The sequence below is a fragment of the Drosophila guanche genome, unplaced genomic scaffold (genome assembly GCF_900245975.1).
Source record: "Drosophila guanche unplaced genomic scaffold, DGUA_6, whole genome shotgun sequence".
NCBI lineage: Eukaryota > Metazoa > Arthropoda > Insecta > Diptera > Drosophilidae > Drosophila > Drosophila guanche.
Window position 1 is genome coordinate 4663226 of NW_022995752.1, and position 23557 is coordinate 4686782.

A 23557-nucleotide genomic window follows, 5' to 3' on the forward strand; every position below is an offset into this window, starting at 1 on the left:
TTGCAACTTTGCTGCCACTTCCACTGTGAAGTTGGCGTAAAATTTCGCCATTTCGCATATGAAAGGAAGTGTGGGCGCCACAGCACAGAACACAGAACACAGAACAGAAGAGAGCCTGACACTGTCCCCACCAGTGCCACTACGACTGCACCTCTCCATCCTCTCCACTTCGTTTGTCGTTTGGTTTTTCCTCTTTTTCTTTTCTGTTGTTTTTTGTTCACATTTTTATTAATTGCTCGAGTAAATTTTTGCATCGGCAAAATGCCTGTGAAAATGTTGCCCTGTATTTGTTGTTGGGGGAAGTCTTTTGATCTTTTCCTCTTTCTCACAGGAGAGACACTTTTAAGCAGATGAAAAACTATCCAGTGGATTGGGGGAAGTGAAAGAACTTCTGGGAGATGGCAGATGGTGTAAGAAGGGGGTTTTATAGGTATGTGGGAGTCGAACTCATTTTAAGAGCTTTCTCCTTCTGTGATTCTATATTCCCTGTTTAGATTTCTAGACATTTCGGGTTGTAAAAGTGAAAAAAGAGACATAAATAAATACATAAATGAATCATGAAGTTCCATAAATTGATTTCCATCAACAAAAACTGTACTTAAAACGATCATTAAACACTCAACTTATAACAATTTTCCAACCATAGATCACAGATTCATTCTGAAATTGTAGGCCCCTTAACTTTTAACACTCTTTATTAATGACCTGCCTTCTGTATTAACAAATTCTCGAGTTCTTATGTATGCGGACAATGTTAAGCTCTGTGTCCAGTATAAGGACATTACATCCCACTCTCGCTTGCAATCTGATCTCAATAGCTTTCAGTCATGGTGCTGTGCAAATGTGTTACACCTTAATGCCTCGATCAATCAGGTTGATGATCTAGGTGTTAAACTAGACTCCAAGTTAAAGTTTTCTGAACACATTTGCACCATGGTAAATAAAATAGTTGCTCTAGTTTAGTTGTGTCTAACATCTACATATCTTAATCGGTTAATCGCGCCGCGCGTCATGCGGCAGCGCCCCTCGGTCGGGAGGAGGGCTGCGTTTTGTTTGGTTCCGCGCGTAACAGGCTTTGGCTTGGTGTCGCATGGGCCTCTTGATGGTGCATTCAGTGCTTATCAACGTCCAGACAAGATGAACAAAAATGTTAAGCAATCATTATTTAAGTTTCTTCTTTTCCCACACCAAAATTCCTCTCTGGCATTCCTTAAATTCCCACTCTGCACCCCTTCTTTTGTACTGTAAAATTCCGCAAACTCAACTTGTGAGTATTCAAATCCATTCATCAATCAGGCAAATTCTCATTTTCTACAAGTCAAACTTTCACCCATTTACCACCACCCATGTAAAGCCAGCTGTGCACTCTCCTGCAGGGCACTTGTACACTCTTCTACACTCTTCAGGAGTCATAAATCTAGCTTTGAAAAACTGTTAGTTTAAACTGTTGTTGTGTTTTTGTGTTTGCTTGTGGATTTTGCCTTTAAGTTTTGAATATTGTTTAAATGTCAGAGCAGAGGTCCGCCCTCGGGCCTGGTCGTTGTCGCACTTCCGGCTGCCAAAAAAGGGCAACCATCAACCCGACACTCCCCCTACGACACTCTCGTCGCAGCTCACGCTTGAAACACCCCCTAGACCACCCCTAAGTCTTCCCCGAAGTCTCCTGCTCTCTGCAGCACTTGCGTTCAGCGTTTTTCGCGCTGTTTATATTTTCGTATTTTGACACGTTTTGGCATGTCGCCGAGGGAGGTGCCAGCCATGGGAATGGGAATGGGAAGGGGAGTGGGAGTGGGAAATTTAGCAGCGCTGTGTGTCGTATGTCTCTGACATTTTACATAAATTTCTGCTTGCTCAGCTCTGGAAAATCGTGACGGGGACTATAGAGCGGCTCCCTATCCTACCCCCAACTCCATAGGACTGTGACAGGCAGCAGAGTGCCCTCCGCCTGCCATGACTTTGCTGTCATGTGACAAAAACGCGACAGTTTGCAAGGTCACGTCACATTAATTTGCTGACAATGATGTATTTAGGGAGGGAGAGCGAGAGACGAGACGAGACCAATTCCTACTCCTCTGAGGCTCGGTCTCGCTACATTCTTAAAGCCATGCCGCCAATTAAGGGGCTACAAGCGAATAATTCTGTGTTGCAAAAATCCCTTGACAATTTTTTCTTAATTTCCCTGTTCTTTTTCTCTTTTATTTCATTTTGCAGAGGTTAAAATGTAGCAGCAATACGTGAGGCATTACTCAAAAGGCAAGAAGGAACGAGGAACCGAAAAGGAACGATAGAAAAACAGGGAGAAATAAACTCAAACGAAAATCAAAATGCCAGCAATAAAATTACAACAATTGAATTCAATTCATTCACAAGAAGGAACGAAAAAAGGACCTCGACATGGACCTGGACCTGGACCTGGACACCGATACAACGGCTTCAGCTGCTCCTGGCACGGGTGCGAGTCGCGGCATTTTGCAACAAATTATTTAAAAAGTTATTGCCACATTAAGCGTCATGGTGTTAATAACAATAAAACTTTATGTTGGCTGACACTGACTTTGATTTTATTGAGCGCACAAACAGTGGCAATTGCCACTGCCACGGAAGGAGCAGCAGCTGCAGTGGCACCAGCTGTTGGCGGTGCCCCATCTGGAGGCGTGGCAGCATTGGAAATTGGTAAGTAATCGAATGGAGAAAGGTGTTGTGGGTTGTGTATTTTTCTTACGCATGTGCATATTTGATCAACATTTTGATTAAATAAACGATTTTTTTGAGCAGTTGTGTGGGAAAATAAAGTTATTGAAGTTTATGTTGAAATTCTTCTTGCTGCCTTTTGTTTTGTTTGGTTAAATCATCTACAAAGACTTTTTCCTCTAAGAAACAGAAGAAACTTCTACTAGAAATGGTAATTTTAGTACCTTTATGGGATTTAAAAATAAAAACCCTTTTCATTGCAAACATCTCAGAGTAACATGTCCAGCTATGCCAATTTCCCATTAGAATCCCATTAAAATGTTCTGCATTTATTCTGCACAGATTAAAACATTTAAAGACTAAGACCCTGCCCTTGAAACCATTGGTTTATTTGTATCCAATTGTTTAAACGAAAAAGAAAAAAGAAAAACATGTGTAATTATTCATGTTTATTCAAAGCGCATCATGAAATCGAATACAAATTCCGTTTTGTGCATTAAATATTCATATTCACAGTTTTGCACATTTTCAAATATAACCTAAAAAGTTTTTTTGTCAAATGAAAAATGTTTACAAAACATTTTTCGATTCCGCCCCCTACCCGAAGCGATGTGGAAAAATTCCATATGTTCATTTCCCATGAAATACAATTTATGCATTTTTCGAGGTACACAACAAGAAAACAAGAAAGAGAATAAAAAAGGTACAAATAAGCGATACAAAGAAATATTATGGAAAGTACGAGAGTATTTTGTATACAACATTTCTGCACAATTCCGAATTGTGTAGCAAAGCCAATCGCCGCCAATCGGAAGAGAGAGAGAGAGAGAGGGAGAGCAGAAGCAGAGAATGTGGAACCAAAATTCTGTGTATGGTTCACGGACGAATGGATCGCATGAGGTAGAAGGCAGGAGCCAGAGCCTGAGCCAGAGCGATGGGATCGGGACCCGCTCAGGAGTAAACTTCCCAAAGTCCATGCATCATTGCACACATGCAACGATGCAACAGTTTAGGGCAGGCAGCCACTGCAGCAACATCCCCGATGCACTTAATTCTGAAATGCACTAAATAGTCGAGGCGGCACACACGCAGGGAATTTGCATTTGCATTCAGCAATCAACATGGAAATCAATCAACCGCAAAAGGGAATGAGGGTCTAACCCCTAGTCATGGTTCCTGGGCCCTCATTCTGGTTGTGGATCTAGTTCTGCCGCTCCTGCGTCTTGGCCAGCGTCTCCTGTTCAAGTATTTACCAATAACACAAAACCGTAACTAATAACTGGTGGAGGGGGGGAGCTGCTGGGGTTACCGGCCAGGTTACGGCCCCGGCACGCACTCAACCGCAACCAATTACGGGAAAATTTACGCAAAGCGCCAAGGATCCCTCATCGAATTCTAAGCCCAGATCCCACTCCACCTCCTACTCCTCCATCCGACGTCATTAATAAACATGAGGTTAGGCATAAACCTTGGTGGTGGGGCGGTGGAAAAATGATGGCCGGAATGGCTCAGAATGGCTCAGACTGGGCATAAGGTAATACACAAATGGGTGGCTCTGACTCTCAGATACAGATAGATAAATATGTTTGTTTGACTGTGTGTACATGGATATACAAAATCGAAGGCAGCAGCAGCTCAGCGGCTCTTTTGATAGATGACTGCGTCTTGGCTGCCCTGCCTCTTCCGCTGCTGCCTGGCTGCCCCTCAACTGTTCCCTGCTTTGGTGCTCTCCTCATTACCATTGCTGATTGGCCGGACTGGCTGGGGCTCCCAACAGCCGCCTCACGTGTCCATGTGTGGTCCCGTCCATCACAGCTGGTGGCTCCTCCAATGGATTCCACTGGTTTTGTTGTTATTTTATATTCGTCTGCCGAGCATAACAAATTATCTTGTTGGCCAGAGAGTGTTTTTGCTGTTGTTGTATCTTGGAGACGCTGGCTCGTTAGCCACCAACTTGTTTTCGAGCCACCAAAGAAATGGCAAAAAATATATTTACATGCATCGAATAGGGAAACACGCTTAAAATTCGATATTTTGCATGGCTACGAAAAAAAAAAGAGAAAATGCCACTACCAAGAGAAATGTGTGCAGACACAAACAATAAGCACAGCTGAAAATGTGTGCGACAAAGTGACAATGTACACAATGCATAGAAAACCGGCACGTTTCTTTTATTAAGCACGAGCACCAATCGAGGAATATCGTTCCCCATTTTTGCTGCAATTTGTATTGCATATTCTAATGTAGTTAATTGTGAATAACACTCGAGTGACCTTCCGATGCCCAGCAGGCGTCAGACGAAAACACGATCATTTACCTACATAAGTTGTCACTCAATGGTTCTCCCGACATTGCAGTCGGCCAATTAAAATGTCTGCGTGTGAGAGCGGAGCATGGAATTTGCAAAAGCCAAACTATCATTCACCGATGCTCACAATCAATAGTTAAACAGAACAGTGGAGAAAGGTTTTGGGACAGATCATTTAGCAGTATTGTAAATGATCTGTTGAGAATGCTTGCCGGAACTTCGCTTCGTCTTCCACGCTCGTCTTCGTTCTCTTTCTCTCTGGCATCTCATTATTTTGCACTGCGTGTTAATTTCGCGGGGGTGGATATTTGGAACCTCTCTTTCTATGTTTTGACGTTCTTTCTCAACTCATTCGCTCAAACTCTGCAGCTGTGATTATTATTATTTTATTTTTTGTGGATGCGGCATACGTTTCACATAAGAAGATTGGTTAAATTATTTCCACCGAAAGCAGACTGCCTTTACAAATGAAACATACAAGAACTGGAGCAAACAGAGAACGAACTCCCTTTGCAGCGAACTCTATAACAAAGCTAATCACCTCGTCTTTTATGTGTTCGAGAGAGTGAGGGTAAAACCAGGCCACGACGGTAGCAGGAAATGAATGGAAGCTGAATGAAAACCATGTTGATGCTGGTCTGGTCTGCCTTCTGTCTTATGGGTTCAGCTGTTTATTCCAATATGCGAATGTGAGTGCGAATGTACGAATGTAAGTATCTGTATTTATTTAAATGCGTAAATATCTGCATGCGTCTGCCATATATCATTTGACCGTAGGCGCGTTGAAATGTTGCGCGAATTGGTTTGCGGCGACCAAATAAAAAATTACTCCATGCCACTCTCCGATGCTACACCACGGTCCAACCAGCTCCAACAGCTCTAAAAGCCATGCCTGTATTTAAATTGATAATGTTAAAGCTCGGTCCGTTTAAATGGTCATATAAATTGTCTGAAATATGCGTTGAAAAGTGGCCCAGAGCCCAGAGATCAGGTAAGTCCAACAGACACCCTCTTTCCGTCTCTCTGGGTCTGTGGGTTCGCTTGATAAATGTGCGACAGTCAACAATTGGAGGTCAAGTGGTGTCTGGGGCTGCTCTGGCTGTGCGCTGCTCCGATCTGATTGGGAAACATGCGTGTGTGAATGCAGTCGTGGGGGATGCCTATGGAGAGGATGGATGGCACGGGTTCGGGTTAAGTAGGTGTGGATGCAATACAGTGGATAAAAAATTGAATGCCTGAAAGAGAAGGTGGGAGAGCCGGGCGAAGGGAATTCGGTTTGGAATGGTTTATAGACCGAATAGAAAAGTGTTTTGTATTAGACAATCAGGTGAGAGGTGCAGCAACAACAGCAAATGCCATAGAATAGCAATAGCTTCTACAGAGGCATCAGAATCCAAAGGGAAAGATCAGTTGATATGGCAACCACAGGCAGAGAAACGATCCACAGAAATAGAATCCATGAAGGAGCGGTGGACCTCGAAAGGGTGACAATTGTCAGAAATTCAAAGAAATAACATACTCACACACACGAGCATAGAAGTTCCACCAAATCTGCGGGCAATGCCCACAGAGAGAAAGAGAGTGAGAATGACAGAGAATACGCAGTTTCGGCAAGCACAGTGAACAGATCATTTACTGTACTGCCAAATCAACGGCCCTAATGCTTTCCTCAACTCTTCTGTTAAACTGGTGATTGAGAGAATGGGTTAATGATAGCTTAACAGTTTGCTAATTCCATGCTCTGCTCTCCCACGAAGACATGCACATTGACCACCGATGGCCATGTCGGGAGAGAATGGAAGTGATATTGGAAGAATATTTGAATTGGAAATCGTTTGCGAATCTAAGATTTGCACTAAAATGTAAGAAAATTATTTAATAGTAAGGAATCTGATTATCCCCGTCAATTATATTACGAGCTAATATTTATATAGCCATTTCCCAACTAAGTTTTCCATTATCCAATTGATTGCCATCAGCGTATATTCCGCTAATCTCTGTATTTACCTCTGTAACATTTATGGAAATTATCAACCCACCCGAACAGCGACTCTCCGGCGACTCTCTCCAAAACCAATTTTCCAAACTAATTGCTTGGTGGCTTATGCATCGATTTACACAATGTCCCACAATGCGTGGCTCACTTTTACTTTCTAGCACCTCAGCAAATGTCTCACAGTCCCACACACACAGCGCTGTGCTGAGGTAAAACCTGATATGGATTGGTATTAGATGTTGTCTTGGCCCGAAAACAGTGGCCAGCAACACACGATAAACCAAACACCAAAACCGCAGCAGCAAGGCATGTAATTTGGAGCTGCTGCTGCTGCATGGAAATCTCCATGTGCCGGTGGCACCACCACTCGATGGCAATCAAAAATAAATGCGACACTAAACTCCCAGCTGCCTCATGCCACCGCCAGCAGCCAGCGAAGTGGATCGCAACGGTTTATGTAGGTGAAGTTGTAGTTAGTAGCGGCACGTAAGGCGTCCGTCCGTCCGCTCTCATGCGGCAGCAACAGCTTGTGGGGCATTTATTTTGTTGTGTTTGGAGGCTGTTGGAAAATTGATGAAATGAAGAGCAGATCAGGCCTCTGAACGAATGTGGGAATGCACTTTTTGTAGGTGTAGGAAAAGGAAAATAGGCAAATAATCTAGAAAGAAAACAGAAATATATTCTCGCTGCGCTATTTAAATAAATAATATATGAAGAAGGAAAACTTTCATCATATTTTAAGTGTTTCAAACCCCATACATTTCTCAAACCCGCTCATAAAGTGCATACAATCATGGCCTTAAAGTGAGCCTATCTCTTCCTCTCTCGACCAGCGACAACATTTGGCATTTTAGCGCTTTGGCCATAAAAACATTACTGCATTTTTTCAGCGATATATGTACATTTTCTTACATTTTTTTGCCATTGCCGATAGATCGAGTGATCTATAAATTTAGCTGGCCCAGGCTGCAGGCTCTCCACGCTGTGGGGCTATGGGGCTGCAGGCTTTGCTTTTGCCTTCAGGGTGCAGCTGCAACACTGTCGATGATCGCTGGCATGCGATAAGATTCGCCACGATGCAGTCATGTGACAGGCCGTGTCGCCGCTTGGAAAACAAAAGTTAAATAACAATTAATAGCTTAGCACCCACCAACAAAGCCAAAAGCTAAAGCCACTCTTTGGCGATAAATTAAAAAGTCTCTGTCTCGTCCACGAACTCTTCTGATAACTTGGCGACGATTAGAGCCCAGAGGAGACATCGAACATGCATTGGTTTCCCTCATTCGGAGTGGATTTATGTTTGGGGCGATAGAGCGGCGCAAAGTGAATGCGCTTGCTCGCAATGTGGGGCTGGTGGTTGGCTGGTGGTTCGCGGTGACATGCATTTAAGATACTCCCGTGGTTGTAAATTATGTGTAATTTATTACCATATCTATCAGTGGCCGCTGCACATGGGTCTAGGGATGGCAGCGTGACAAGTGTTTGAGAGGCTTTAATTATGCTTAAATTATTGTTTTATTTTGGTAAATTTGTGTTGGTTTTTAATCATTTTTATTTGGGGCTCTCTCACAGAAAACTTCCATGGGTCTGATGGGTGACGGCATGGGGATGTTGCCTGTGATGGAAAATCGAAATAGAAAAGTTAATAAAATATTCGTAAATATATGGAGTGAGTGATTTCCAAGCTACAGTTCTCTCCCAGCAAACTTCCTCGGGTCATGGCTGTACTTTTTCAAACCCCATGGCCCGAGGATGTTGCCTGTGATGCAACTCTATCGCAACGATAATTCTGTCATTACCTAATTTTTTATAATTGCCAATAGTTATTTACATCTCCCGGCCCCTCACGCACTCCTCTCTAACCGAAATTTCCCATTTACACCATCGAACATCTGTATCTATCGGGTATTTGAATGTTTAATGTTGCATGTTAGATGTTTGTCACGTCAGGGGAAGTAGAGAGCTCCTTTTCCACACAGTTCATTCGCTGTGGTGCCGGTGGTTGTGTGGTCCGACAGCTACTTTTTTAATTGCATCCGTGAGATACACACAACACCCCCGCCCCCGCACACACCATGCACACACCCCATTTCGAATGGGCAATTAAAATGCGTGCGTAATTTGTTAACACAATCGGGTAACGGAGATCGTATAGGGGGGGGATCCCTTTGCCGGACCACCGTTTACTTTCAGCATCAACGAACCATGGCCAAAAGTTTGTTCGTTCTTGGCTAAGAGCAGGAGCAGGAGCAGGAAGGGGGCAGCCTGCCCATAAAGCACGCCTTGTTGCTTTTGTTGTTTATGAGCGCCAGCAGATACGCGTCATTAAGCGCGTTTCTGGCGCGTTTTTGTTTCGCTCGCTCGCTGTTTCGGTCGCTCGAAAAGCAACTTTTTTCCCGCTACAGCGCGCCGCTGCTGCTGGCTGTTTCCTTTGTGGGCTCCTCTTTATAACTCAAAAACTGCAGTGCATATTGGTGAAATGGCAGATACTCTTAGAAAATATATGGGAATGACCTCTTGACTTCCTTTTGCATTTATTTGTAGGGCAAACCCCTTCGGGCATTGATGCTAAAGTTACCAGAAGCAAGACGTATTCTTACTGTTTTCCCTATCTGTCACACACACTTTCAAGGCTCTATTTCTTAGGCACAAGCGACGTTTCTGGTTTCGCTCCGCTGCCTGTGTTCTCCCTGTGGTTTGGCGCTTAATTAACTTGACTAATCCCTCCAGGGGGAAATCCCACACACACCCTCCTCTGTTTGTATTTTCCAACCGCTTCATCAAGTTATCTTCTGCATATGAAAGTGTATACCGTGTAATGTTTGTTAGCAATTTTCCCCGGCTTATGGGTGCCCCCTAACCGCTGCAGCAGCATTGAACTGTAAAATTGTGCAATTTTCAATTTTCATAAAGTTTTGCGGTGTTTTCTGCCAACATTTTGTTTGTGTTTTACACGCAGCCACCCTCTCGAGAGTGAGGGAGCGGTGAATTATGATTATCGCACACACACTCGCACGCGGCTGGCTGCAGCGGACAGAACAGCAGAGCAGAACTCCCTCCCCCCTGCAGGATCCTCCTCAGCCCGCCCAATTTACAACCCATGCACTCAAGAGGCAGTTAATTAAATTTTGCGCAATTTATTTTGTGCAAAAACTTTGCGCCAACAGCAGCAACAATTGGTGGGAGTCTTTCCCTGCCCGCCGCACCGCACATCCCACGCCGCCGCCAGTCGTCCGCCAGTCGTCCGCCGTCCGCTTGCGTTGTTTACTTTTCACTTTGTAGTTTTGCATTTTATCCACCGTCGAAAGTTTACCCTCCCCGTTGCCCATAGGAAACTATTTGTTTTCCCTGCAGAAGAGATGTTTTCTCTCTCTCGTGCTCTTTCTGGCATATTTGTTTAGCTTTCCTTTGATTTTTTCATTTCTCAATCGGGTGCTGGGGGCAGCTCCGATCCTCGTAATTGAAAAGCGCTGGCATATCCATCAATTTGCCTTTAAATAGAGAAGTATTTTTCGCCACCCCTATTTTCCCCCATTTTGTAGCAGTTTTCTTGGCCCATTTTCGAGCTTTGTTTTTTATTTTCCAATAATTAAACTTAATTTATGAGCTTCAGTATGTCATAGATATAACGATGGTGGCAGACGAGGGGGCGTTTGAGTGATTGCAACAATTTACTGCCAAAGTTCCTTCAGCTGTCTTTGTGTCTGTCGATAATTAAGCAATTGCGCTTTTTCCCCCAATCCGTTTTGCTGGCTAAATGAGTTTTCACAACTGCAGAAAGACAGGCAGACTGACGCAAAGAAATGGCCAAAACAGCAAACAGTGCGTAAAAGTGTGGGTCAAAAGGGCAGTGGGCGGAGTCCGGTGAACATAAAAATAGAGAACGATGAAAGAGGGAAAACCTTAGAGATCTTTCTAAGCACTATATTATCATGAAATCATATCCATTATAACACTTCCCAAGTGTATCGCTATAATTGTTCATGTATCAGGAAAAATTAAACATTTTCATGGGTAGTATTGACAATATGATTTGGAGATCCATGTCTGGTGGTTAGTATTTTATTTATGTTAACTAGAAATATCCTCTTGATCCTTCCTATACTACTCTTAGGATCGTATCAAATCAGATAGAACATTCTTTCCACAATGGACTACACTCCACAAAATAAGACAAGTAAAGTGTCATATTCCAGCGTTGGTACTGGATTGGATTTACCTTAAATCACTGATCAACTGATCACTGATCATTGATCACTACACAAATATTTGAGTATTCCAATAGTTCCTTAAGTGTTCTTTAGATAAATATTTCTGTAGATCCTTCCTATTCTCTTGAGGAAGATCTCAATATCATGACTTCTTCAAAATCTGTCTTCTGTCTACAATATTGTCACAATCTTAGCTTAGAATTAATCTGACCCTCAACTTATATTCCTTCTACAACAAACTTAGTTCATTTTTCTCCCCAAACTCCTTGAGCATCCCTCGCTTTTCAAAAGCCACTCTGCCAAAATCGCACAGAGACGAAAGCTTGAGAGATCTTCGATGGTTTTTTGTAAAATGAAACTGCAACAGGATGAAGATAAAGATGAAGAAGGGTCTGAGTCTGTGGCTGGAGTAGGGTCTGTGGGGCAAGTATCCATATCTCCAGATGGCGCGATTGGACTGTCAAGTATCTCTTTCGCTCTCTCTCTCTCTTTTGCTGTCTCCCTCTGTGTCTCACGCTGCCTGCTTGTCTATGGGAGGGGCCCTGACCTTTGTCTAGTTTTTCCCCTCCACTATGGGCTATGCCTTTGACTTATGGTGCTTAAGCACTGACTGATTGCATCTAATTATTCACTGAATGATAATATTCTTGAAGCAGAAGAAAATGTTGTGGAAGCAGCAGGCAAGCAGCAGCCAGGCAGCAGAAACAATGACGATGATGATGATGATGATGGCAATGTCTCAACGACCTATTCATGACCCTTTCGCGGTCTCTTTAGGGCTGGCTGTGTAGATGGGAGCCCCAGCCATTCTTCAAGTGGAATGGAAATGATAATTGCGCTTTTCATGCATTCTCTCCACTCAAACAGATTGATGGTAAATGGAAATTGAGTTGCTGAAAGCCCAACACACAGATAATGTATCTTTGTATCCGTGAATCTGAGTATATCTTCTTTCCAATTGGTGGCCTGCCCTTTTGTCTTTCGGTTTAATTAATTTATGCATTCAATTTCGACAGGTGAATGGAGCCAAGCATTTTGTTTTTCTATCCATGATTTTTCTATGATTTTATCTATAATTTTGAGCTTTTTTATTTGGGCTCCCATACATCATTATAATTATGGTCGATTTTTCATCATTACATCATCTTATACTTATATCTGATACTTTCTTTGTTTGTTTCCCTGCTTTTAGGCACCTGCAAGCAACCGTTGGGCATGGAATCTGGCGCCATTGCCGATTTTCAAATAAGCGCCAGCTCGGCCCATGATATGGGAAATGTGGGGCCACAGCACGCCAGGTAAGAGATGATAAAAGATTGAAAATATTATTATAGTGGTGGCAGGGGGGAATATATATGATTATCATTATCAGATATAAATCAATATACAATCATAACGACTTCGCGGCTTTTCATATTATGAATAAATGGTGTAAAGTGTTATTGTATAACTGACAGAGCCACAGAAAATATTCAATCTATTTTCAAAACAAAACAAAAACTTTCTACTTTTTACTTAGTTTCACAGTTAAATATTTGTTTACTGCCAGAAATTAATTTTTCGAATAATAATTATTTAATCAGAACAATTAATTTTACTATTTTGACTTCAGTTATCCGTCAAATTGTATTTCCAAGTGGCACTAATATTTTTCACTTCCCTTTTACACTGAAGTTAAAAGGGAGTATTTACATTTAGTTAATTAAATAGTTCTGTAAATATTTAATTATTTCCCCTTTACAATTTTAAACAACAACACAACACCTCCAGTTCTATAAATCTGTCTTAAAGTACCAGAAAACACAAAAAAAAATAGCACCAATAGCAACAAAAAATCCTTCCGTACAATGATCCATTAAAACTGTGACTCGTTATATGAGGATGATATATGGATGTTGTATGTTTAAGAAGGGGCACAGGAGGGGGCAGGAGGAGGTGGATATGCCTGTGTCTTGTTTCCTGCCTTGTACATGAAAATGATTATTATTATGAATTATTTTATGGCGTGTTTAAATGCCTTTATGTCACAAAAAGTCAGAGAGAGAGAGAGAGAGAAAAGGACTCAAAAGAGAAACAGTGAAAACACACAAATGACATAAATTAAAGCACAGAGAAACCAGAAACAACAAACAGCACATGCAAAAATGATTTTACAGCCAAACATCAAGAGGGAGAATTAATGATACAACTTATGGGGGCGACATTATGTAGATGTATTTTGCTGACATTTATTTGTCTCTCCACACACACAGCTAAAAAGAGAAGGAGCAGGGGCAGGCGGCACGCTTCGCGATTTATCATCGGATGCCGAAAAAATAAGGAAAGGAAGAAGAATTTTCCAGGCGTAATTATTCGCAAAGTCAAGGACTGACCAGATATACGGGCAGATCATGAATGTATAATGCATGATACATACTTAGTAATAAACTCTCTCTGCCCTCCACTCTCTCTCTCTCTCTCTATCTCTGTCTCTCTATAAACATTTTTACGAGGCACTAAAATCATTTTCAGAATGTGCCACAAAGCAAACACAGAGAGGCCAAGCCCCATAGCCAAAGTACAGAATATTGTCACACAAAAACAAACAACTTTGGCTGAAAGTTTCCCTTTTTTCCGAAAACAAAACAAGCCATAAAATATATAACTTTTAGGCATAATATTTGATGGAAAATATGAGATAAAAATTGAAAAGTTAAACAAATAACCGCAGGAGTTGCGGGGAGGAGAGCCGAAAAATCAGTTCAACAAATTATGAAAAATCTATAGATTTATAAGTTTAGAAAACGTGGAAGAGAGGTTTACTTTTTGTATTGATTTTTAATACAATTGTAAGGCAAAGAAAAGCAAGCAAACATCTAAACCCTTCCTTACCGTTCCCTTAACAACTTATCTTAGAAATTAGCGACCTTTTTCGTTTGTTACTGTCGTAAAAAGCTCCTTAAAGAGGGCAGACTTGCTTCCTAATGAAATGCACAAACAGCAGGGGAAAATGTAAGAAAAAGACTGTTTTCTATGCCCCAGCAAAGACTTTATTTCCCCCCAAAAAACCTGCAACACACACGAGAAGGAAAATGTATGACTGGAGCAAGGGAAATATTGATTATAATGTCAATGTCGCCCCAAGGGGGAGGTGAGCCAAGTGGAGAGCAAAAACACTCGCACAAAAATAAAAGAAAAGCAATAAAATTATGCAAAGTCAACAGAAAAACGACCAAACGACGGAGCGACAGGCAACGGTCCATGCCCGTGTCCTGGTACGTGTTGACTACAGGCAGCCCCCACCCAACCGCTAGCCTGGAGGCACACCACTCTCTCTCTCTCTCTCTCTCTCTTGGAGAGAAGCCCCCTCTACCTTTCTCTGAGGCTACCTCTCTTTCTGGTGGTGGCGTCTCCGGTGCGCAAAACAAATGTTTGGTACTAAAAATGTCACACATGGCGTTTTGCATGTGGCACCCAGTGACGACTGCCTGTACGGCCGGTCGTCGGTACTCGTAACAGAAATGTGCGTGCCAGGGCCTAATGATGGGCCTGCTTCGTCCAAACCATACAGGGGGAAGAGAGGCCGCACGGAACTGGAGTTTAACGCTAAACATGCGCCAAAGTCATATGAATTTTATTACATATGAAAAAAGGTTTTATAATATACATAGAGGGAAAGGGATTAAAGAAAGAGTTACAGGGGAGGTCAGAGGAGAAGCCAGATATACAGGGGAGGCCAGAGATACAGCCTAAAGAGGGGCAAGACAGCAAGATACGGAGGTGCCAGCAAAAGCGAAATGAAAGTCACTAGAAATATTGAGTACAATTCACTTTCTCACATATGATGGAAATGCTAAAAAGTTTCCTCCTGAAGAAGGGGTTAAAGCCGCACACCGCAGACAGAACAGAACAGAAAAGTTTCTTTCGCTCCTTGCTTAAAGTTCTATATTTTTGCCAACGATTCATGGCAGGCTTTTAGGCCACTTGGCAGCGCTACAAACTTATTACCAAAATGTGGAATATAGCCTACATTCGGGCGCCCCAAATCGCATGGAGTGGGAAGGAAGGTAGCGTAAAAAAACAATAGTGAAAAAGCCAAGAACAGTAGAGTGCAAATTATGCCATCGCCTCATTCTTTATGAGCTCCTTACGTGACCAAAAACTCTTTGCCTACTTTTTTCTATTTTGTTTTTACTTTTTTTGTGGCAAAGTGTTTCTATTTAGAGATTTTCGGGGGGTAAAGACTGCACTCTATAAGGCTATATGTAGAGGTTTTATCTATAAAGATAGCCTATAAATATTTTGGGGCAAAAACTTTCTTTATATTCACCTTTTTTGATAGCCGGCAAATGACAAAGTGAGGGTGTGGGTGCAAATTCATTGCGTTATTTCGGTTGCCGTGTCATGTGTGTGTGTGTGGGAGAAAGTTCATGGTATACATGTGTGTGTGTGGGTGACAACTCATAGTATGTGTGTGAGAAAGTTCATAGTATTCCATGCATGAATTTTGATGGATGTCTTCTAATGAAAATATGCGACTCACTCATGGCATTTCCTCTCTCTCTCTCTCTCTCTGTGTCACTCATTTTACTACCTCACTCTTTATGGCACCTACTATCTTCTGTCTCTCTCTCTATTGCCCGTTTATTCTCACGCATCACGAACCATTTTTCTTTCCCAGTCGTGTATGTGTTTGGCATAAATTTTTGACAGTTGAGTTATTTTCGACAGGGGCCACTGCCAAGCGCCTAAATGTAGGCTGCACATAAATATTAACCGGGCGAAAGGCAGTAGCAGTAGGAAGGAGCAGCAGCTCTACATGTGGGAAGTTTTAGCTGCTGCTGTATTCTTTTTGTTGGATAATTGAAGCAATTTCGGCTAAAGTGTTGCACAAAGTAGTATATGCTATACAGAAAAAAAGCTTGTTTGATTTTTCATAAGGGAACATAAGGACTTTGTGTGGCAGCTATTTTTGGAAGAAGAAATAAGTTCTTAGAATGGATATTCTTTGCAGGAAATTAATATAAATGTTATTCCTATAAATTGCTGACAAAGGATGGCAGTTTTGCATGCACAAATCAGTGAGTGGCACATTGTTTGGAAGAATATAATGATGTAAAACAGTTCTTAGAAATTTGTTGACATAAATGATATGAAAGCAAACATAAATGGTTTTAAAAATACCACATAAAACAAGTAGTAACTAATTGAGTTTTGAACCCCAAAAATGTTGGAGAAATCCTTTAAAATAACGAAATGTTTATACCCGGTACTCGAAGCGTAAATAATATTGTATTTGCGCACAAAGTGAATGTATGTAACACAAAGAAGGAAACGTTTCCGACCACATAAAGTATATATATTCTTGATCAGCATCAATAGCCGAGTCGATTGAGCCATGTCTGTCTGTCCGTCCGTCTGTCCGTCCGTCTTGTTGAGCGCCTGGATCTCAGAGACCATAAAAGCTAGAGCCACCAAATTTTGCACCCAGACTTCTGTATGCATTCTGTTACAAGTGTATTTAAAAAATGAGCCACGCCCCCTTCCGCCCCCGCAAAAGGGTGTGAGCGTACAGCAGTCTGGAGCCAAAATTTGGTGGCTCTAGCTCTTATAGTCTCTGAGAACTAGCCGACAAACAATACGGACAGACGGACAGACAGACATGGCTCTATCGACTCGGCTATTGATGCTGATCAATAATATATGTATATACTTTATGGGGTCGGAAACGCTTCCTTCTGTGCGTTACATACAACCGTTATTCCACACAAATACAATATACCCTATTTACTCTTCGAGTCATGATAGATAGATATGGTACCTACGGTGTGACATTAGTAGTTTTCTCTTATCTTTAAAATTGTGGAAACAGCAGATTTTCGCCCTTTTAAGTGAGCGGAAGAAGAATAGCGGGTCTAATATTTGAAATGCACTTGTATCAGTGTAGGCATAGAGCAGTCTGGAGGCGAAATTCGGTGGCTCTAGCTCTTATAGTCTCTGAGACGGACAAGACGGACGGACGGACAGACAAACCAGCAGACAGACACACACAGACTCGGCTATTTATGCTGATCAAGAATATATGTATATACTTTACGGGGTCGGAAATGTGCACAATTACACTATAAACTATCCTCTCTTCGAGTACCGAGTACACTTCAAATGGTGGATCCATAAATCTTAGAAAGTAACACAAAACCCGTTATTTTTAAACCCTCAACCAAAAACTACTTTAAACCTAAGTTTTTCTAAAGAACTTTACTATATAAAATCTTACTCAGTGAAGCCACCACACATGCCACGAATTCCCTGCCACAACCAAGAGATTCACACTCCTTCCCGCTGTCGATACCCTACTGACAGATAGATAGCCAGATAGACAGACAGACACAAACGACATTATCTTTGAGACGACATTGACATTTGGTCGCTTTCACATTCACATTCACATTTTCATTCACATTGACTTTGACATTAACTTCAGAAACCTAAACACCCCTCCCACAAGTCTGCCCCCTGCCACACGCACTGCTCCACATCGATTCGTATTCCTATTCCCATTTCGATTCCGAATTGATTGAAAAACGTTGTAAATTCTGGGGCCTGGCAAAAAGTAAACTTTTCCTTTTGTTTTTTGCCTGTGGTTGAGCTGTGTGCATTGGCGCATAGCAAAATGCAGCTTTTCATTTTCCCACAGCAGAACTTGAATAAAGGGAAAATGCATTTTGATTTGTCGATTTTCACGCTGTCATTGGAAATGTTTGGGGGATAACAATCCACTATTTGCTTTGGATTTCCCTTGTTTTTGAAGCGTTCCTTTGGGGCTCCTAGGGGTTCTGTTTGGGGTTCTATTTGGGGTTCCTAGGGGTTGCTTTTGGGGCTGCCTGTTTGGGCACCACCTTTCCTTTTGATTTCCACTCTTCACGGCACATATAGCAAATGGGTCAATTGATTTCTGCTTATTGCATGCCATGCACTCCCAGTTTTCCCTTAGTTTTTCTCTTAGATTTGTCTCCCCCCAAACACTGTGTGTTTGCAATTGTTTCCCATTTCCTTAGCCCCCTGCTTGCTTTATTTTTTTCTAATATTATTTCAATCAGTTGCAGACGTTTCGTTCTTTGACTTTCTTTTCTTTTTCTTTTTGGTTTTTTTGTGAGTTTCTTTTAGCATTTTCTTTATTTTTCATGCCGATGGCTGCTCGTTCGCTAATTTCTTTGGCATTTTTCCTTAACGCCAGAATGGAGAAGTTTGCTTAATGGACTTATAAGTCATTTAACTTTATTAATCAGTGCCGCTTGGCTGCTGCCTCGTTGCCCAGTCAGTTGTGGGTGGGGCAATCCAGGGCGTCAATTCAGAGGTCAATAGATGCTGGCATTTGGCGTAGGATTTGCCTAGGGATTGCTAGAGATTTTGGTTTCGATTTGGAAGAGTTTGGGATAAGGAAAAGGCTGGGGAAATGGCAAATTGTGGAGCCGCAGAGATTAATAGATTTATTTGATATAGAAAAGAGTTTGGGAGATATGCCTATTGGTTCTTGTGGCGTGTTGGCGTTGGTGTGAGCTTGAATTTGTGCAGATTTGAGAATGGAAAAGAGAGAACTTTACTGGCTTTTTTGCAGGCTGTCAGAGTATACGAGTTTTTGGGGTTTTCTGATATTTAAAACTCACTGACAACAAACTCCTTTTTGGACGAATATCTTGCCTGATTTTGGCCTATTTCAGAACTTTTTTAAGTGCAGATTTCTTGGCCATCATCTAAGAGATTAAATACATGAGAAAAGTCTTTGAATCAGTCTTCATTCACGACTTCGACTTACATTTCTTATTCATGGACCTCTACCAGCACTATCCCAACTTTATCATGCTCTCAAGCCTCAACGCACAAATTGTACAAATCAACAATAGAAAGCTTTAGCAAAATCTTTTCCATACCTACCTACTACCTACCACCCACGTTCTTAGATCTCTCACCCATGTCATGAGGCAAACCTCATCTATGTTCTTGCCCCTTTGTATCATCGCTCCTTCCTTGCCTTCATTGCCGCATTAGACGCTGCGGCATGCACTTGCCATTGCAGGAGGAGTAGGAGGACATGTTCCCGTGTTGCCCCAAAACATACACAGGCGGGATTACGCACCAGAACCACTCTACCTATGTCAGATGCTTCGGATACCTTCTATTGTTGGCTCTCACTGACGCTGATGCTTCTGTGGCTGTCGCTCACTTAGTCGTGTTTGTTGCTGTTGGGATTGTTGTTGGTGAGAGCGTCAGCCTGCCTGCCTGTCAGTGGCATTGATTTTCGCTTTTGGCATATTCTACTTTTAGGAAGCAGGATCCACCAGGTCCTTTTGGTTTGGACTCCTCTCTGCACTGATTGCCGTGTGCCGCCTGCCGCTGGAGCTCATTCTCGCTGGCCACTGAGGCAATTGCTGTTAACGCGTTTTCCATTTTATTGCATTAATGTTTGATTTGGTTTTGCGCCTTTTGCTCGAGGGGCAGCAATGTTCTACGTTTCAGCGCTTAATGTCTGCCCGATTGAATTGATTGCCACAGTGCGGAGTGGGGGTTGGGAGCTTTGTGTGTGTGTGTTTGGGTGTGGGTGTGTGTTTAGAGCTGGAAGCGTGATGCGTGAGGAGTCACGAATGAAGCACGCAATTGGTAGCTAAATTGTAGAAAGACTTTGATTTTCTTTTGTGTTCAAATAACCTAGGAATCAAACTGGAGAAATCATCCACAAAAATCGATAAATAAAGAGTACAAATGTATAACACATGTACAAGTCAAAAATATTCTCATAGAACATACAAAACTATACAAATCGATAAATTGAACGTAAAAGATAATATTTAACAAAAATACAACATGTTATCATGCAATGATTTAATAAAAAAAAAAAAAACTAATTCATGTTATAAAAAAATAAATTTATTGAAAAAATCGTTTGATTTTGGTAATAAAAAGAATAAAATACCTCGCCTAAAGTCACAGAGTATCCCAAGAAAACTTCCAAAATTCACGACTCTCCTCTCCACTTCCTCACAGGCTACCATCTCCAACCCTGGTATCTGTATCCTTATCCCCATTTCCCCTTTGTGTATCCTTGACTATATTTTCCTCTTGCTATTGCCGCTGCTAGTTCTTTCTCTAACTTCCACTCGCTCTGTCTCTCGCTGTGGCACTTGGCCCTGGGAATATTTGATGGCGGGGCATCTCCACTGCCGAACGATTTCGACTTTTGTTTCGCTTCAGCTGTCAGCAGTGTTCCCCCCCGCGTGGGGCTGGGGGGAGTCATCCCCCTAATGTGTTAATGTGCTTTTTATGTTACAAATGAGTCAATTTTTATGATTTAATGCCGAGGGGTTTACGGCCATTTCGGCGTCATGGAATTCGAATTTTGATAACGGTTTGGCATTTCTCTTCCACTGATTATACCCCCAAAACTTTCATTGGAGCCAGGCTCTTGGCTGCTTTCCTCATTGCTTATTGAATTATTTATAACATTTTATTGAATTTCTTCATTTGCCACACATCGAACATGCTTTTCGGAGGGTTGGCGGATACGACATTGATTTGGGCTGCTTAAAACGATATGGTAGTGCCAGGAGTTTAAGTCTGTACTGCACGGATCTCGAGTTAATTGAATGAAAGCAAATTTGCTTCAACTTTTATTTAATAAAGAACGAAACACTCCGAAGGCGCAGGGAAGGCAAGCAACAACGGCAAGGAATCCAGCATGCGAGTACTTTTCGACGACAACATGTTTTATTAATTTCATTTATTAAAAACGCACACACTGTGTGGGGCTATTTTCATTATATTTTTGCCAGGAATTCTTCCTTTGCTTACTTCGCTTCGTACAGGTGAACAAGTGCAGACAGGACAGCGCAGGAAAAGAGCTTCCACCCGCTCTCTTAAGTTACGGAATTCCAAGAAAATTACGCGAATATGCTGAAGGTGCCCCTACAGAGCCTTGAACGCCAGGACACAGCTGCTGTGGCGTCCAGCGAAGCGGCAGATTCAACTTTAACCAGAAATGAAGTGAAGAATGTGGAAGACCAGAAGTGCCACAAGGGTCTAAGAGAGTCTCTAAAAGTAGAATAAATGTTTCAAGCTGGCAAAAATAAACTCACTTAGAAAAAGCTGTACTTTTTACTGCGGTTTTATGCATGTTAGAGCTATATTATAAGGATCCCTACTATGCCACAAAAATATCTTCTAAAAAACTCAAAGAATTCTCAAACCCAAAACCATCGAAACTCTCACAGGTTTTTCTGTGGGTTGCACCTGCAGCTGTTTAAATAGGTCTTGGCTTTCATTCGTTGGCTCAAACATTGCTCTTGACCAAATAATAATAGACAAGAAGCTGTAACTGTTTGCCTGTACCCCGCTCGCTCTGGCTCAAGATGTTGCAAGTAGTTGGAAGAGTGAAAACGTCTTCGACAAACACAAACACGCAGAGAGGCCAGGCCGGGCCAGGCAGGGCCAGGCAGCAGTTGCAAGAGCCAACAACAACATCGAAGGCAAATATAGCCCACCCTCTGGGCACCATGCCCCTCGATTGAGTTGTCCAATGGATCCCATTACGTTGCACATGCGCAGTCTTTCAGGTCTTCAGTCTCTCAGTCTTCTGGCGGTCTGCTGCCGTCTGCTGCTTATTTGCCTTTCAATTATCGCGGGCAAACATTGCCTTTTGCTATTTGCTTGGCGGTTATTTAAATTTAACTAAGCGACGAATGCGCCTCCTTTGTGGCTGCTTCCATGGTTCTGCTGCTGCTGATGCTGCTGCTGCCTCTGCCACTGCCACTAATGGTTACGCATGCGCGCCACAAAACCAGACAACAATTTGCTGCCTGAATGCCCCTCAATTGGGTTGAGTCCATGGGGTCGCTGTCGCATGCAAATTGCGTAGCTTGAGCCCGAGTATGTGTCAGTTTTTGAGAAAGTGAGCAGCCAGAGGCAGGGGGCTGCATATGTATGTGTTACTTGGTGGAGAATGGAGCTCTAATTAGGATGAGATTTGAGTGGAAGAACTGGGATAGCGAGAAGATAACTACGGGGATTAATTGGCATGACAAAAATACAACTGCCATCAGGTAAGACATGGGACTTGCCACTCAATTTTCATGGGTCTTCACTTAGGTATACGCTGAAAGTTGGATGGCTGAAAGTTAAGGGTTATGGAAATACATCATAGGATACCACATCCTTACCTTAAGTGTAAGTAAATTGCCCAGAGATGGCAGTCAATGCTATAAAGTTGTACAAGTATGGTGTACACATGTACAATATTTTGTATAACGATACTCTAAATGACTTCTGGTACAATGTCCAAGCAGCAGACCCACCTATTTGAAAGAAAATTAATAGAATTAGAGAGATATCTTAGACTATTCCTCGGTTCTGCCTCTAAAAGATTCAGATAATAACAGGAACAATCGACAGCTTTTATACCTTCTCCACAGCTCCCTCCTCTACTTAATCGCGCACTTTACTTTCACTCCCATTCCCTTCACGCTCCCCGCTAATGTCGCCAAATAGGAAACCCCAAAAACCGCTTCAAAAATCTGGCAAGAAACCATTAAAACAAAAGTCGCGCCCCAGACACCCCGAAAAAAGCGACAAATAGTCAAAGCGAAATTGTTGCAAGGCAAGTCAGGCAGTGGCGAATGCCTCAGTGGATAATGCAGCAGGCGGCAGGAGGCAGGCAAACATCTTACATAATGCAAGAGGCAAGAAGGAATAAAAAAAGGATGACTTTGTCACAGTTATTGCGCCATGACAATAATAACACGAGAAAGTAGCAACAAATGAAAGGACTAGAAGCAGAAGAAGCATAACCCAAGGGAGAGACAAGAAGCAGGAGAAACGTAGGAGAAACCACAGGAAGAGCGAGTCCCAAAGAGCTAAAGCGACAGGCGGCTGCTGTGACTGCCAACATAAGAAAAACAGCTGACAAAAATGGGGTAGGGGGTGAAATTGAAAATGACATGCAAGGGAAAAAAATTGCGTAAAAACAGAAGCCAAAGGGAAAGCAAGAAAATAAAGTAGAAAAGAAAAGCCAAAGCCAAAGACGAAGGAAAACACACACACACACACAGACAATATTCGTACACAAATGCAATGCCGGCAACACTTTAGAAACCGAACAGACAACAGAAGCGGAACGTGTGGCAGGGAACAGTGCAGTACGGCAGCTGGCGGGGCGGGGTGAGAGTTTTGCATTTTGTGTGCCATTGTGTCAAGTGGAAATTGCAAGGCGCAAAAACCTAGAAGGCATAAATGGAAAAGAGTGTGGCGGGGTGGATGGTAGTGGGGGAAAAATGAAATGGCAAACACGCAACAGAGCGACGACCGACGGACGACAGCGTAAAA

The 23557-nt window shown here is 42.3% G+C and overlaps 1 protein-coding gene across 1 annotated transcript in view; it reads left to right on the forward strand.

Moving 5' to 3' along the window:
- LOC117588066 (discoidin domain-containing receptor 2) overlaps positions 1 to 23557 on the forward strand; it is a 139597-nt gene that overhangs the window by 31694 nt on the left and 84346 nt on the right. Inside the window, exons 2-3 of the mRNA XM_034279126.1 lie at positions 2212 to 2673; positions 12399 to 12504. Coding sequence (XP_034135017.1) covers positions 2325 to 2673; positions 12399 to 12504 — 455 coding nt within the window. The 5' untranslated portion in view covers positions 2212 to 2324. The remainder of the gene's footprint in view (positions 1 to 2211; positions 2674 to 12398; positions 12505 to 23557) is intronic.